This window comes from Nanorana parkeri, unplaced genomic scaffold (assembly GCF_000935625.1).
Source record: "Nanorana parkeri isolate BGI_ZX_2015 unplaced genomic scaffold, ASM93562v1 scaffold16, whole genome shotgun sequence".
Classification (NCBI taxonomy): Eukaryota; Metazoa; Chordata; class Amphibia; order Anura; family Dicroglossidae; genus Nanorana; species Nanorana parkeri.
In genome coordinates this window covers 3069429-3087928 of record NW_017306284.1, presented here as the reverse complement: position 1 = coordinate 3087928, position 18500 = coordinate 3069429, and the positions used below count along the sequence as shown (strand labels likewise).

Here is an 18500-nt window from a genome sequence, read left to right as displayed (position 1 = left end):
TACACTGAAATGCATGTCTGGGTGGTTAATCGTGCAACCCAAGCAATGTGACATGGGAGGTAAGGGATGTCCCTTGCCATATGCACATATAGACATTTTGATCTTTGGGAAACCGGCTTTACATGTGGGGGGTTATTTGGGTTTGAATGCCATCGTGACAAGCGAGCTTGAAAAAGATATGCAGGAGCAGAGATCTCTCCATTAAAGCCCCACAGATATAGGGGTTAAATTGGCCAATACACCCCATGAGCCTCTTTCCAAACCAGAAATATCCATTTTGGGTGGACTGACCCTTTAAACTACTCTCAGTTGTATCCAGCTTTGGTTAAGTGCAAAAAACGTTTTAGAAAAAGTCCTTGCATGCCAGTAACACTAGCAGCTGCAATAGTATGCGTTCACAAGTCCAACAAAGTTCTCTCATGCCATCTGTTCATTGTGGGCAAGCTCGTCTTTGAGGAGAGGCTGAGGATGATTGGAGAGGCCGGTATTCAGGGTGGAGTGTGGCGATCCTCTGTCTGGATAGGACGCTGGTTCACTGAAGTCTTTTTCAATGCGTGAACTAGAAAAAGAGAAATGGATGATACAAGGTAAATCATTTACTGCATTCCATCACCAGCCCAGCAACCGACCCTCAGTAAAATTAGCCAAAACAGCCAGCAGGAAATTTGCCAGTCAGTGCTGGCCATACACTGATGACACTAAATGGTCGTGGATGGAGAGAGTCGCCCCCACTGGGCTATTTGTTTCCGAACAGCAACAGGTGTACCACTCTCAGGATACCCAAATAATGTGTGGCCTCAGTGGTCTAACCTCTATACAGCATACAAAGACACTTCACGCCTGGAGGAGATGAGAACACGGAGCTCTGTTCACATCAGCAGGAGGGGGTAACAGGAGAAGCAGAGTCGGCTCCCCGGAGGGAAGTCTCACCCAGGAAGATGGTTCGGCAACATTTTTGTGTGCTTGTGCCTCATGTAAAGCTTGTCTCCGGTCTGTTCTTTATTTCATTCAAGGACAATTTAGAATATCTCATATCTAGCTTTGCACCTGCCTGCACATAACCCTAGACTTGAAGATCACCCACCAGACTAGAATCTCTATAGCTTCACTTCATTATTTCGGTTTGTAGAAGATAAAATGTGCAGAACAGAAGACTAGTAAAAAAACACCCCAGCCTTGATTCATCAAGTTGCCCTTTTACCTAGGGTATGCTAAGAATGTTATACAATACTATTACCCACGGCCATTTTAGCATGCCTTTCATGCATTTTTAGAAGCATTAATGCTCATGTGGTTTAATGAATCCGGGCTACTGTCTGTCTTCTACACCAATAAAGCCTGTAACTCATTCATTCAAAAGTATTTTGAACAGCTGAATGTTGGCATAGTGTGAAATGTAACCTTGCACTTTTAACCCCCTCTGTGCCCACAGTGCAAGGGTTAAATGTTCATTTTATCTAGGGGATAGGAAGAAGCACAATACTCAACTTATTCCTCACTCCTCTGGCAGCCGTTGCTCTTCTCCACTCTCCAATGCTCCTGGGATGTTGGCACCCCTCAGCATCCCCAGGTACAACGCATGCAGGAATGCTGCTTTGTATGTGATGATCTCAGAGAGCGGTGACTGGCCAGCATCAAAGATCAGATCAGTGATACGGAAAGCAGAAAGCGAGGAATATGTTAAGTATTTCACCTTATTCCTAGAAGTAGTAATGTGGATCATCAAAGGAATAAAGAAAAGAATAGTGGATTTCTTACATATACTGTTTTTATACATAATTAAATGCATATTTGGAAACTGATAAATTGCTGGTTCCATGTAGGAGGACCTTCACACCACATTTAGAAGTGGAAATACACACAAAGTATTTTGTGATTCTTAAAACTCCTACCTGCCCTCTATCAGCCTATGTACACTTCCAGATAAGCCATTGCCTTTCACTGTGCCAGGTACGTCCTTGTGCTCCTCGGGCTGTGTGGGGGCCTCACAGTTCTCCAGCAATGTCAATGCTGTCTCTTCTGCTGTGTGGTCTGCCCTTCCTTTAAGGATGCTGCTGCTAGACTCTTTGTCTTCTCTTGGTGACAGCTCCCCTGTACTCCTGACATCCAATATTGTCTCTTTGTCCAGGAAATCATGGCTGGTGATGGCCACAGCAGACGCCCCATGGTTGGTTTTGGCTCCAGTGCTGGTTCCCATAGACTTAGAAAGGACTTTCAGGTTGTGGGAGCTGGATCGGTGATGTTTCTTCTTGTGCTTCTGGTTGGTGTTCTGTTTGATAAAGAATTCACAGGACTCTTGCAGGACTCTTCTGCTCTCTGCAACCGGGCTACAACACAAGAAATCTAAGTTTAGAACAGAGAGAACATATGGCAGAGAGACCAACATCTGTTTATTTCCAATCGGTTGAAGAAGGAACTGGTCTACAACAGTCCCTGTGTTAAAAACATCTGCACTCAAAATAGTGGGGCTAAAAACTCCTGATCTGTACCTTGTTGGGTAATAAGAGGGATGTGGGATTTCCCTTCTCAAAAGGTAAATATTAAAGTAACACTAAACTCAGGGTACTTGAATGCATTTTTAAGGTTTAGCTCATAACTTAACAATACTGTACCTTATTTGTGTATCACTCGGCTGTAGATCCTCAAATCATCTCTGAATTGGTGCCGACACTGTCCTTCCTCCTGGAGGGTGGCTACTTCTGTTCCCCATGGTCCCGGTGTGTGTTGTAAAGTAGTCACCACTCCAAGCTCGCTCTTGTGATAGACTACAATCTCAATTCAAATTAGTAACCTAAACGTGAGATTGTAGTCTATCACAAGAGCGAGCTTGGAGTGGTGACTACTTTACAACACACACCGGGACCATGGGGAACAAAAGTAACCACCCTCCAGAAGGAAGGACAGTGTCAGCACCAATTCAGAGATGCTTTGAGGATCTACAGCCGAGTGATACACAAATAAGATACATTTTTGTTAATAGTTCAGGTAGTTGAATGCATTTTTAAGGTTTAACTTCGGAGTTTAGGGTCACGTTAAAGGCGAACTATGGGTTCAGGGGTTTTCCCCATAGTTCTCCTTAGGGTAACGGGAGGACACAAACTAGCGTCCTCCCGTCACCCTAAGCTCAGTATACCGCGAGCTACAGCTCGCAGTATACTGAGACGCCGCAGCCGGAGCGGATCCCGACATCGATGTCGAGATCCGCCCAGCTGCGTGAGTGACAGCTGGCTCTGCCTATCTAGAGGCAGAGCCAGCTGTACCCTCCCCCGTCCGTTCCGCCAGTCAGCGCTGGCGGATTGGAGCGGGGAGGGGGGATCCATCCCCTCCCCTGTCACGGCAGAGAGCCGTGACAGGATCGAGAAGTGAGCGAACACCGGCATGTGTTCGCTCACCTCCCGATCTACTGAGCCGACCTGTGACAGTCTCATTGTTACAGGTCGGCTAGAACTATGAGGTGAGTGAAAAGCACTCACCTCATAGTTCTCCATTAATATCAGCTAACATTTTACATGCATTTAGAATTTAATGGGTGACATTTTGTTTAGGTTCACAACTAAGATTGTCCAGTAAAAGCAGCTGAAATATAAAAATATAACAGAATAGATATTGGAGAACTCATATCATACCAGTAAAAATTGTTCAATAAAACCTTCCCAGCTTCAGACATTTGTAACTGTCTCAAGGAACAGTCCAAGGAGCAACGTATAAACATTAAATGTAAGAATTCTGCCACCACCTCCGGGAAAAAGAGGATTAGGTTTCAGCAGAACATGGAGAGATGTCAGAGAAAAACAAAATATGTGCTGATTAGACAGAGCGGGTGCACACAACTACATGAGGTTGATCATTCCTGCTCTAGGCAGACATGTCCCCTGCTGACACTGCCTGGAAACCAAAGCACATACCACAGAGGAGAGGAAGTGCTGCACGTCTCCATACAAACACCCATTCAAGGCAGCTGCCTGATGCAGGTCAGCACTAAACCACAGATCTGCCTGTCTTCAGCCAGGACTGCCGAGGTCTGTCTTGAATGTAACCAAAAGCAAACAGGAACAAGAGAGCCTTGTGCCAGCACACCACCTGAGCGTGCGATCATTTCCTCTAACAAACCTACTTCTAGCAATAGCATGCCTGGGATGAGAAGAAGTAAAGTAATGTGAAATCCCACATAAAAAGTTAATGCAAAGTCCCCTGTGAAGGAGATTACAAGACATCTACAGGACACCTGAAGGTTTTTTTAACGGTCCCTAATTTGGGCACTGTTCTCACATGTTGCATGCAGGGAGTGAGGCACTCGGTAAAAAGTAGAAGAGTTCAGGTAATGCAAGACAGTCCTTGCACAATACGGAGCTTCAGGGAAGGACTGGGAACTCCTGCCTAGGGGGGAAAATACAACCAAGTGGCCCTACGTGTTAGATTTCTGCGGGTAAAGAAAGTACATAACGCAAACTATGCCACAGTGTGGCAATTATCTCAGTGGGCATGGTGAAAGGTGGGTGCTCCTAAAAGACATTTGTTATTGTGATCAGCCTTTTCACATCTTCCAGTGTCGGCTTCTTTTACATCTCTTGACATTTGGTCATTTGACATTTCACAGCCGCCAAGGAAGTTGGTGCTGGAGGACTTACTTCTGCCAGAACAATGGCTGAACAAGTTACAGGGAGCTCTATAATGCTCATGTGTCAACAAATATCCCAACTCTCCCTGACGCTCCAGGAGTCTCTAGCTATTAGATAGCGGCTCCCCAGAAACACTCATCCGGAAAGGTCAGTATTGGCCTTTAGTATCGCGGCATTTTCACAAGTACAATTACTCGTGAAAATGCCCTGAATCAGCCCTGATACGATACTAGTATCGGGACATCCCTTTTTGTCATATTTAGGGAAAGTACACAGCCGATGCTTATGGACAGTTACAATAACAGCAAGCGTGTTGGTCTATGCCTCAAAGCATTACATCATATACAAAACAAAAAAAACATTAGGCAGGCCTTGCAGTCCTTGAACATGGGTGACATATCAGGTGAATACTGTATGGTAGCCAAGGAGAAAATGTAATTACACGTGAAAACAAAGAAAGTCACCACCTTGAAGTAGACATCTCAAGACTGGTTGGCAAGACTTGGCAGCTTGTCACCATGACCATGATGGCCTGAGATCCCCAGCACGTGTCTCAAGGAGTGCAGTGTTGGGAAGCACTTGAGTTATTGTGTCAGCTATGACGCCACCTTCATGCAAGCCTAAGCAGCAAAGGTATACACTTTGCAGTACATCACTTTTTCCCAAAATTCCTAGATAGAGAGCCCCGTGACTGCCACAATAGCAGAGACTTAGATGCATAGGCTGGCGGCTGAAAAGCGTTGAGAACTGGCATTCTTGCCAGACACGAGCTAACCTATATCTTATAAAAGAGGCCCATACATGTTACAATCCGATTGTAAATCTTAAAATATTGTACAAAGTACTATGTAGTGCAAGGGCCTGCCTGACCAGAGATAATTGGGGTGGATTGTTTAGTAAGTCCTTCCTACTACATAGGTATTGGCATATATTAGTGCCCCTGTTGATGGGTGTTTTGCTGCGTTTGACATGCGACTGGGGATGCAAAGTCACCAGCAATCAGACTTGTAATTTAGTCTCACAAATGTATTACTTTGAGCACCCACCTATTTGAAGGTTCAGTACCAACAGGAGAGCAGCTTTATATATGGAATGAATTGACATGCGACTGGAGCATATGGCCAAAAAAAAAAAATCACACTGACTTTGATTGAGCAGTACACATGCCAGTTTAGTTCCTGCTTTTGACATGTTCTGCATTGCACTAGTTCAAAGGAGACATCACCACTCCGTCCAACACTCAGGCACAATGGGGTGCAGGCTGGGAGTCGTCCAAGTCCCAACACAGCAACTCAAGAGAAGAAGTCGAAAACTGCAGTCCACCAGCAACAACAACTTTTTAATCCGCAAGTCTAAGAACTGTCAGCACATCAAGACCCCCCACCTAGAAGCCATCTGCTTTAATGCGTTCCTCCCGTTTAGGACTTAATCACGGAGTCTTATGGATTAAAAAGTTGTTGTTGCTCATGGACTGTAATGTGCAGTTTCTTCTTTGAGATGCTTTGCATCGTGCTGTACGTCTTTGGACGCATCATCTCTGCATGATTTGCACTTGAACTGCCAGCAAAGGAGATCAAGTGCAGTCTTCTCTTGTTGAATGCTGTGGTTTTTTTGAACGCAGCTGAATGTGTTTGTACTGAAAATGCAGCATTTGATCAGAACGCCTGTTGACAGGAACCCTTCAAGAAATGTTAGAGGCGGATTGTAATATATGTGGCCTGCTGAGATTGTGGCTTTACTTAGATTACAGAAGCCTTTATGGGTATAACGGAAAGGGGAAAACGTATTTCTGTGGTGTAGTACAGTTGCTTGTATATGAACATCAATAACCTGCAATATCCATAAATGATCACTACGGCTACAAAATTAAAAGATAAAAAAAAGCTTCTTTTTTTTTGCACCATGGGAAATAAAATTATATCTTACTCTTTCTTGTGATTTCGGTTGAAAAGATTGGCCCACTCCGAGCAGGTCTTTTTACTTCCAACCCAGAAGATAGCGGAAATCCCAACAATTAATGTCATCATGTACTTGGTTAGAAACAGCCCCAGGTCTGGTCTGGCCACGTTCTTTAGCTGTAATAAGAAGTTCATTATACAATTTTGGATGACTATAGCAGTTACAGATCTGTCTGTCCATCTACAGTCTCTGACCATCACAAACAATTAAGCTGAACACCAGGCAACCTGCTAAATTCACAGATGAAATAAATACAAGGGAGCTGTTTTACCCCCCAAATAATTTGTAACTCCTGTTCATCCACTTGTGAGATTTATACAGCGCAGCCCTATGTGGCAGGGCGGGAGATCGGACTTTCTCTGCTGTAGTTAAAGGAGAACTATGAGGTGAGTAAATCACTCATCCTCATAGTTCTAGCCGACCTGTGACAATTAAACTGTCACACGTTGGCTCAATAGATCGGGAAGTGAGCGAACACATACCGCCGTTCGCTCACTTCTATATCATCTCCCTGCAGAGAGCCGTGACTGTCACTCACCACTCCCTGGAAAGCCCACCCCCCCTCTGTTCCTCTAGCGCTGACTGGAGGAACGGATGGGGGAGGGGCGTGTACAGCTGGCTTTGCCTCTAGATTCAGAGGCAGAGGATGCAGCTGAGAGGATCTGGACAGCATTGTCGGGATCCGTCCAGGCCGCGGCGGTCTCGGTATACTGAGCTGTGGAAAATACAAAAAAGGTCACATGCACTCCAACATGTAGAAAAGTCAATGTTTGTTGACTTCACAGGTCAGGAGTGCAATGGGTCTGTATGTTTATTTTTATACTGAGCTTTGGGTCATGGGAGGAGGTTAGTATATGGGGTAAAACACTTACCCCATAGTTCTCTTTTAAGCAAAAACGTACAGGTCTTGTCCCACCCCCAGCCTACGACTGGACAGTGAAATGAGAAGCAGCACCCTGATGGGCTCACCTATCCATCACTCTGCTCTCTCCTCCCAGATAAATTAACATTGTCACTGTAAAAGAATTGCAGAATATACTTCTCAAATAGTAATTTCACATCAGAACAAGAAAAGCTCTGCAAATTGTTTGGTCTATAATTTGTCAGCACACCATCAGGAAATAACAGATGACATTTTAACGCAATGTTACTACCATGTAAATCATTCATTAGAATCTATTTATTATACAAACCATTATTTTATTTATTTTTTTACATAGAACTGCAAAAAAAGTATCTAAATCTGTCTTGATATCAACCTCCTGTAATCCCTTGAACCGCAGCTCTCAGACTGGGAGAGGGAGGAACAAAACTACAAAAAGCAAATGTGATCTTTCTGAACAGGATACCAGAAAATAAAGGGTTAGTAGTGACCCTATCGGTGTGCTGCTGCTCCTTCATTGTCCAATCAGCAGCCTAGGGCAGGCCCGTGACAGAGTTGTTTCATGTTTTTAAATGAGGTTTTGACCTCACTATGCAGGGGTGCCTGGGTCATTGGGCCCAAGATGGGATTGAAAATAATTTTGTCAGGTGGAACCGTTCTCATATACACATTGCAACCGTGTATTTAGCAGTTTGCCTTGAGTTGAGCTTTAAATCAAACACAGCACAAACTATTCCATTGGACTAAAAGAGACACATTTTGAAAAACACAGGAAGCAGAAGATCTACTAAGTATGAGCAAAACTGAGATAAAGAAGTGACCTAATATTAACTACAATGGTCATATTCTGACTCCGATCGTTGTGATAGCGAAATATATCCCTTGCTGAGACCTCTATGCCTGGCCTGTATAAGCAGATATACTCACTGCGGACAATCCTCGTCAGATAGCTGAACTCGTCAATACCGATTCATTCAAAAGAGGTGTTTATTCTTCTACATCTGGGTTACAGCAGATGATAGGAACAGCAGATGAATGGTGATAGTATTGTGCGGTCAGAAAATGATGCCTTTCCTACGTACTGTGCAGATTACATGTGTGTCCTGTTACATGTGGCTTTCAACTGTGCCCATGACACAGGAAGTACTGCACACAGGAAACAGGAAGGGGCGTACACTATGGGGAAATACCTCGTCACATGAGGAATAATTACAGAAAGCATGTTTGTTACAACAAAAGGCCACTAGATGGCAGCATAGGATAACACATGGATTTAGCTATGAGAAAATAGTTAGGCAAATCACACTATATAAATTCTAACCTATATAACAATGCTAATCTTAACTGAGGCTATGCATCTCATATTCTATACCCCTGTTGGGGCGGCACAGGTCACGTCAGCACAGGGTGCTTCCATGGCAGTTAGCAAAGCAGAATAGACTTTCTAATAGGATAGTACAGCAATGCCTGGTTACAGAGAAATCAGCAGTGGGCATATAACCCTCCTCCGATTCCATCCGTGTGGTATGTGTGTGCACACATGTTGTAAATACAGAGGGGGATTTATCAAAACTGGAGCAGACAGAACCTGGAGCAGTTACCCATGGTGACCAATTAGCTTCTCTCTTTAATTTGTAAAACTTAACTGACCAAACTGTATGGAGAACCTGATTGGTTCCCTTGGGCAACTGCTCCAGATTCTGTCTGCTCCAGTTTTGATAAATTCCACCCAGAGTTCAAACTTCTGCTGTGTCATTTAGCACTCTGTCCTGCAAAACATGAGAAGAAGTGGTACCCCCCCCCGATATATGCATATGCGATATTTCATTTTCAATTCACTGGACTAAAAGAAATAAAACTATTTTTAAATGTCCTGAACATAAATAAAACTAATACAAAAGATTGGTAGGGAAGCCGGCTTCATGCTCCCTCGTCACCTAATGACGAGGGAACATGGAGCCGGCTTCCTGGCCAATCAGGATGCCCGGGCGCCGTGTCACTACATGGCGCCCAGCTTCCCGATTGGCCAGAAAGCCGGCTCCATGCTTTCTCATCACCTAGTGACGAGAAGCATGGAGACGGCTTCCTTGCTAATCAGGAATCCGGGTGGCGAATCAGTACACGCCGCCTGGCTTTCTTAATAGGACTTCCGGTATCGGTATTAGCAAGTACTGAAAACAAAATATTGGTACTCGTACTCTGTGCATTCCTAGTTAGAACCTTAGAAATTTTACTACAGTCCAGGGCTCCATTACAGAGATTTCTTCTCACTTCCTGTCCTGCTTGTTCGCAATGCTGCAATGTTTTACTAGACAGGAAATGAGGGTAACTTTTTTTTTACACATAACATTTTTTTTAATATATAAAAAGGTAGAGTAGGGGGATGGTAGAACTTGACAGAATTTTTGTTTTCTGTCTGGTCCCCATTGCATGTTCCCCTTCAACTCTAGTGAAACCGTTGTAAACTGCACAGGAAGTGAGGGTAAATTTCTTCAACAGAGCCCCAGACACCAGTGAGAACCCCAGATAGCACAGAGAGAACTCATCACGAGTTCTTATCCTTCCCCACTCTATCCAAAACAGGAAAACAATGTTTTTGCCTTTATATAGACTTTAAAACATGAATGTTTTTACAGTTAAAGTTTTGTTTTGCCTTTAACTATAAATTTACCAATGAAACAAGCTGGCACATGTACATTTGTCTTCTGTGGACTAAATACCTTTTGTACACCATAAATAAAAAAAGTCAACACGTAAAATAAATACATTTGACATTTACCTGATACGGGCATGGAATATGGAATTCATGGCAGTGGTCAGCCACCCACGTCAGTTCCCATGTGGACCTTGACAATTGTTCATAGACATAACACACCAGCAGTATTCCCAGGGGAACGAGATAAGTGCCGCTGAAGACTCCAATACGGATCATGAACTTTTTCAGTTTCTTTTGGTTCCTTTCATCATGTTGGATAACTTGACGGACGTTATTTAAAGATATAATCCCAGCCAGGAGTAGGGAAAGTCCAATGAAAACACTGAAGCATAGAGGTAACAGGACAAAATATGTGGACACATTTTGGTCATAAAGTCCAACAAAACAGACCCCACTTATATTGTCTCCTTCTACTTTGTTCATGGCTAGAAGAATGACTGTAAGTACTCCGGGGATACCCCAAGCCACGGTATGAAACCACATAGACTTCTGCTCTATGGCTTCACAGCTCCACTTCTGACCTGCGGCCAAGTACCATGTGATGGTGAGCATGACCCACCATATGGTCCCAGCCATGGTGCAGAAATAAAGGAGCATGAAGATGACAGTGCAAGCTTTGTTCTGGGAACCAAGAACCACAGTGTCTGAAAGGTTTTCACTTGCCTCGTGGCAGGAGACAGAGTTCCCCATGAGGAACCCGATAAAATAAATGAGTGAAACAATGCTGTAACAGACAGAATAAAAAATGATCGGCCTCTCGGGATACCGGAACCTTTTCACGTCAATCAAGAAGGTGAGGAAAGTGAAGAGTGTGGCGCAGAGGCAAATGATAGAAATGATGCCAATAAAGTTTTTGGCAAAATCCAAGTCTTCTTTTTTGAAGTACATGTTGGGGCAAGGTGGCGAACAGTGATCCACTCCCAAAAACTTATATCCTGCCACTTGGGAGGTTTTTAGGTGGCGAGGGCACCAAAATCCATAATCTCTTTTAACAGTGGCTATAGGTTTGTGCGTGCCTTGCGAGTTCTCCTTTTCAGAGGTCTTTGATGCTAAGCAGTCTTCAAGCCTGATGAATGGAAACAATAGATTCATCTTTACATATTCAGTTTTAAGAGCAATTCAAGTATACATTCATACACAATACAAGCTATCACTGGACAACACAAACAGGATACAAAAAAATCGTAACATCAAAAGCAATCCATTAAAGGTTTTCCTTAATAGGAAATAAGCTGTACTTGGCTTGGGGGCTCTAAATCTATCCAACCATTTCATTTTGCAATGGAGACTAGGCCGCATGACCACATCCAACATCATAACTAGCTGGCATCCATGTTGAGCCACCAGAGGGAACCTATTATTTTCACTATTAAAATGTATGTATACCCAAAAACGTCTTCATATGTTTGGATAGAAAGTGGGATCATTATAGCTTGTTACTCTGTGTCCCTGCAATAGTTAGCAGGAAAACCAGAGAGGTTAAAATGAAAAGCAATGGAAAATTCTAAATTCTACATTTTTGAGTTGTTACAGGATCAATAGGTAAGGGAAATCTCCTTGACATTCCCTAATCTATCCTAAACTAGAAAAAAAAAAATGCTTAAAGTTAAAAAAGAACTTGTGCCGATTTCAGTCTAGGGTCTAAAATAAAGATATACTCAACCAATCCTTGGTCTTGTGGCAGTGACCACTTATATCTCTTTCCCTCCGCTCCAGCTGTGGAATGTCCCTCAGCATCCTCACATCACATTCAATGCAAGTGAATAAACAGGAAGATGCCATGGGTCATTAGACCACTGGAGCCCCGGGGAGAAGAGGCTGTGGGGGACCAGTCCAGCAGCCAAGTATGACTATGACAGAGGATCGAGCGAGTATATCTTTTTAAAACATTTTTTAGACCCTAGACCAAAACAAGCAACTAATCCTTGCAGTGCGGGGGGTAGCCCTGCTACACGGGTTAATTTTTTTTTTTCACAAACCCAAAGTTCTATTTTAAATCACACAGGTTCCAAGTAGTATCAGCAGCTATCAGATATAGGGTGTGGACACCCTATATCTGAGATATAGGGAGGTAAAAGGTGCCTGCAAATACCAGCAGCCTGCTGTCCCTGCCACAATGGGCAAATATTTGGCAATTCTGAATAGGCAACAATCCAGCATTTCCTGCTAGTGTCAAAGCGAGTCAGTCCCATCCTGCCTTCCTTACATTTCAGTTAGCCAGTGAGGTAGCCCATTAGGACAATGTGTCAACAGAAAGGCAAGGAGCAAGCTTCTACACTATGAGGAGCGCTGGTGCTTTGCCTGATCAGATTAGCTGGAGATTTAACTGTAGTGGCGGAGGTGCCTGCATTGCATCTGCTTTTTTTATTAATAAAAAACCTTTTTGACGGTTCCTACAAAAGGACCTTTATGGTCCAAATTGTTTGTTTCTCCTTTTTATATTAATAAAGTCACCAAACTTAGCCTCCCTAACTGCTCCTCCTTGTACATTGAGCTGCCTAATACATGCTCTTGTTCAGCAACCCCGTCTCCAGTTTTTAATAATAAACATCAGTCCTTTATGCATGCAGTCATCATCAACCCAGATAGATTCAGCACAATACCCAAACACCACGAATCTTCTGAACCAATGGCCCGTTCACTCGAAATATCACGTTCAAAGAAACATCCAATTTTTAATTGATCGTTTTTAATGAAACCTTTAATGCTGCTTGTAAGGAACCGCTTATGGTTTTGATGCCCATGTTTTGTTTTTATAGTAATAGAGCCATTAATCTTCATTCCCCAACTGCTCCTTCATGATCTCCCGAACTGTTTAATCTGTCCAGCTCATTTTAAGCGCATACTGAACTCCTAAATACATGCCTGGGTTGAATAGCTCCGAACCGCAGCTTTGCAGCTTATTGCCCCTAGGCTCCGCCCAGCTGTCACATTTAAACCGGTGGATTGCCGCCACCGCAATACCATTCTTTCCGAGCTTGAAAAAGAGGTGCTTCCTCGAAACGCATTGCTCCCGATATCCTCCATCCCACGACTGTCACTGACTTAACCACCCGTCGGCTTCCTTCCACAGCCGTTATCACGGCTCGGGCACATTGCTTCATCTCGGTCCAAACACAGACCGAGTTTCGACATCCACAGCTGCAGCCACAGCAGCTCAGCCAGACGCTACACCGCCCAGTCTCCTTCACACCGCCCGGATCTCCCACTCAAGCAGTGGGGACACGGACGAAGTCCTTGTTCTGCCATCCGTCCCCTCGTCTACCATTGTCCTCTCTCTCCCTATGGACGAATAGCCTCGGGCAGCAAACCAGCCTGTATTGAGCGTACATCTTGGGCATCCCCATCCTCCCCACAGGCCGTTCCTTATCTGGTCACCGGACCCACATAAGTAAGTGCAAAATCTTTTTCTGCAATGTTCTGCCCAGTTAGCTTTGAATTTGCTTCGCGCCATTTTGTTTGTTTTTTGGTTATTGCATCTGCTTTAGCAGCTTTACAGTTGGTAACTATAGATTCACTTGAACGGAAGATGGGTCTATATTGTTATGTAACTATAAGCTGATTTGTCAAGATTTTTTAAAATATATTTCAGGAAAGCAATGATACTAGTATCAGTATCGGTGCTGATACTGAATATTGGGGAGGGTGGGAAGTACTTGTACTCTCCCAAATGCTCCCAATGCCTATCCCGATACTGGAGCTTCTGGAAGTCAGGCAGCGAGTCATTACACGCTGCCCGACTTCCCCATTGGCCGGGAGGCCGCTCCATGCATCCTAATCACCCGGTGACTCACCACCTGGCTTCCTTAATGGGACTTCCAGTACTGGTATTGGTGAGGTCTGGGAAAAAAACATATACATATAGAGATATACATACATACATATATATATCTATATATCCATATATCTATCTATCTATCTATCTATCTAATATATATAAATATATATATATATATATGGTCTGGCTCTGCTGCATATTTATTTGGGATCATACATTTTTTTTTGGTTGCAACTTTCATGCAATATCAGTAACAAGTCTGGCTGGTTCGGTCTTTTGTGTAATCAAAATAAAAGAAGTTTGCACACAGGAAGATTTGCATACAAGTAAAACTGAACCCACCGATCACATTCCAATTCTTCAGGCCAGGTAATGTCAAAAGTATCAATAAGAGGCTTGCAGTTGGAGTGGACGGTCTTGCACATCTCCTTGCAGGGCAGCACAATGTTTTTGGGTTCGGTACAGGCTGGAAAGAAGGCCATACACATAAAATCCTGGACTTCCGAGGAACACCGAAGATTCAGCAGAGGGAAAAAGGGCTACAGAGACAAAAAAATGTACAAAACATTATTTCACTTTTCTAAAAAGACATTTCCAGATTCAGTCATTGATGAGAAGTACCATTTTCCTTGATTTTAAACATATGGTCACCACAAGCCTATGAACATCTGTGAGACATTTGAAGCTAAAGCCATTTTAGTACATATCATTTATTTTAGCATTTCACTCTTTGATGCAAACACCAATAAAAATCAAAAAGAAATGCACAAGCTTTCATGAAACTGGAGTACAGTCAGCTGGTGAATGCACAGGTACATCTTCTATACTTAGAGCAGTCACAATACAATAGCTCAATCGTAGGAAGGTCAGATATTTCGGATGATGGAACTAAACTTGAAAATGATAAACACACTAAATATACATAACCTAACCTCTTAATAACATTCCATATAGGCAATCTGTTATTTACATTACATCTGAATGTTAACTGCAATTAGTGTGCTTCAAGAATGCAGCTGGGTGAAGAACAGAACAAGTCTTCATTCTACAAGAAGAGAACCTTATTTCACACACCATCACTCCATTTACAGTTTAGAACTTGTGGAGCAGCCAACTCTGGCACTTTGGTGGGCCGTCCAGTAGTTGATGGCACAATAAGTTAGGTACAAAATTCAAGCAAACACAGACAGCTTGGTAAAACTTGATCTGGACTCAAACCATTTTCAATGTACTTTTAGTGTAATTATTGGCACTAGTACAATTTTTTGCAATCATAATTTTTGTCAAGATAATTATTGGGTTAAGGTTTTATGGGTTTAGAAAACACATCATAAAAAGTGTATAGTCAAAACTTTAAAAAGGAGGTTTTGCTGCTATTCCGAGATCCAAAATATACTAAAGTCCAAAAGCGTCTTAAATAGACTTGTCGTTATTGAGTAGCAACTATATCCCTATGAGTAAGAGATTTTTTGGAACTACTTCCAACCATATGCCACTGAAACTGTTATTACTACACATAAAAGAATTTGAATGATCACTCCACAACTCCTCATAGGGACAAAAGTTCAAATTTTCCATCTGGTGTAGACACTTTCCCCTTTATATGGCAACAGTCCTCCCAGCCACATAAGAGTCTTTCTAGTATACCTTCCAAGCATATACTGCTACAGTTCTCCCATCATATGGGGGAAAGATGTTTGACTTATACCATCAACTAGTAGCATTCATATTAATATCACAGAACTTGGTTATGAACCATCTGGATCCTCCTTAGCTTGTATAAAAAAAACTTTTTAAACTTCCAGCCGCGGACGCTCGCAAGGGACGGAACCCAGAAGACAGCAGCGGCCGGATGACAGAGCGGGGATCGCGGACAAGGTAAGACCTATGCTGTATTCCCGAGTGTGGCTTGGGGTTACCGCTTTGTTAACCCCGAGCCACACTCGGGAATAACAATGGATACGCGCTGCAATTGGCCGCTACGCGCGGAAAAGAAGCTTCTGTACTTCTTCGCGCGTAGGGCGTTTTCAGGTGGGAACCATGCCCATAGGGATTCATGGGATTTCACTTGCTGAGCGTTTTTCAGCACTTCAATCAGCGCTGAAAAACGCCCAGGTGTGAACCCAGCCTTACTGATCTCAGGTCAGTCTAATCTGGCATCCATATGGTAAATGTTATGGGAAGAGAAATAAATGGATCCCGAAAACCCAGTCTTCAAGGCCTGAGCCACGTGTTCAAGTTTCATCCAATAAGGGACTTAAGCACTGCAGCTGTGAGAATACTTCATGAAGACTGTGCTGTGTAACTTCTTTCAGCTTTCTGTTTCACGACCAACAATTAAATGGTCTAGGCATTTTGAAACTGAATGGTAGCAGAGAGAAAGAAAAACTTTCTTGCATGCACATTTTTATTTATACATTGGGTTTTATAGACACAGCAAAGAGTCTGCAGTGGGTGTGTTTTGGACAGGCAGGGGTTCCCAGCTCAAAAGACAAAAAAGGAGGGGGCTGGCGCACTGCAGCAATGCCTGGATGAAAAACAAATACTGAGCAGGTATGTATCTCTAGGTGCAATATTTACTTTGCCTGACGTGCCCTTTAAAATGTTTCTTTCAAAAGAACCATTTTTTTTTCAACTGGACATGCTGCACTTTATTTTATTTAAGATGTTACGCTGGTTATCCAACCAGCTTTCTCAATTCAGAATGACTTTTATAAAAATTCTCTGGGAATAAATATGGGGACTGTTGCTCCAATCAACATATTCTGTTGATTTTGATTGGAGCAACAGTCACCATATTTATTCCCAGAGAATTGAACAAATACAGTAAGTCCAGTTTCCTTGATTTATTGTTTTACAGATATACCATGACCTGGATGAATGAGAACCGCCACAGACACAAAGAACCAGTGCCAAAATCAGACCATACAGTACTACAATTGTGATCAACATGCTATTAACGATGATGCAACTTAACAGGCAATCTGAGCTAGGTCGCCAATACTACTTAAAAATTACAGCTGTCGCCTAACTTTCAAGGTTTTCTCTAGTTGTTGTTAATGGAGCTGGGTCCTTAAAAAAAAAAAAATCCTGCTGGCTCCTGTATTAGACATACTGGCTCCACCCTTTGTCCACCCCTGGGTTACTATAATCAACAGCTCCATTTATACCTCTATTTTCATTAATATACCTGGAAGTAGTGTCCCTAGCCCTTCTACATTGCATGCTTGTATTTATCTATGAAAGTAATTTAATGAATAGAACCATAGTTATCAAAAATAAAAAAACATTGACAGGGTTCATAAGGAGTCAAAACACCGATGCTCAAACTTCTTTCTGTGCATTGAAATCGAAGAAAGGTGAGGGGGAGCTCAGAGGGCCACCGAGATTGACAAAACCGTCTTTATACGAGCTGGAAACTGATCCAAGTGGCTGAACACACAAGTCTTTGATTCGGACGCCATCCTGCGCACTTACTATGACTTCACTGCGGTGATGAAAGGCCATTAAAAACACGCTTTAAAGAAAGGAGGAGAAGCAGAAAGAATACATACTAATGATAATAAACAGCACAAATGAGGATCCGTGTAATGAACTTAAAAGAAGGCACCATGATGTATAGGAGATGGATCTACACACATCTTGACTGTCACCGATGTTGTGATCAGAATATACATGGCCAATATTGCATGCACTACTTTTTGTTTTGTTAAATCGCACTGCATGGCATTGTATTGCATTGCTGCCCATTGTGAACGGCAACATACACATACTTCCCACACGTGTGGTATGGTGTGTTAATCACACGGAATTGTGCAATTAACACATCTCACCAGTGTTAAAAAAAAAAAAGCGATTTGAATCAAACAGATAAAAGTTTGCCAAGTGCAAAAAATACCTGCTGACCCTAAAAGAAATCCAGTAAGCTTGCAACTTCCTGCGCTGTCAAGGCACCTACTGACATCAGATTAGATACAAGCATGATCAGACACCTAAAGATCTTTTGTACCAATAACTTTCTCTAGGCATGCATGATTACTTTTGCTGACCAGGCATTTTATGCCCATGGAGGATCGATGGGGAGCACTTTATTAAAACCAGAGATTGACTTGTTTGGACTCGTCTATGTGATGTCACGGCCGGCTCCGCCCAGTTTTCATTTAATGACAGCCCAGCATCCCCAGGTCATTTGAGGACACTGGGCGGCTGTCACTGAAAGACAACTGGGCCAGCTGTGATGTCAAGGCTGGCTCCACCCAGTTGTCGCCATTTAATGACAGCCCAGTGTCCTCAAATAACCCGAGGACGCTGGGCTGTCATTGAATGACAACAACTGGGTGGAGCTAGCCGTGAAGGGCTCCGGCAGCCGAAGGATCGGTCGAAGCTACGGCTAGATCCTTCAGCTCCTTTGTGAATAACCCTCTAAGCTTTTATTGGAGGCTTCCTTCTGAGGTATTTTGCTTTGTGAAAGTCTCCCTTAAATACAATGGCAGTGCAGAGCTACAGACATTTCTTTGGAACTCCTTGGCACGTATGTACATATCA

The 18500-nt window shown here is 43.0% G+C and overlaps 1 protein-coding gene across 1 annotated transcript in view; it reads right to left on the bottom strand.

The window, feature by feature from the left end:
• Nucleotides 1–250: 250 nt before the first annotated feature.
• FZD6 (frizzled class receptor 6) overlaps nt 251–18500 on the bottom strand; it is a 50037-nt gene continuing 31787 nt past the window's right edge. The window contains exons 3-7 of the mRNA XM_018559453.1: nt 14298–14494; nt 10241–11243; nt 6546–6694; nt 1893–2327; nt 251–559 (exon numbers count right to left, since the gene is read on the bottom strand). Of these exons, the coding sequence (XP_018414955.1) occupies nt 418–559; nt 1893–2327; nt 6546–6694; nt 10241–11243; nt 14298–14494 (1926 nt within the window). The 3' untranslated portion in view covers nt 251–417. The remainder of the gene's footprint in view (nt 560–1892; nt 2328–6545; nt 6695–10240; nt 11244–14297; nt 14495–18500) is intronic.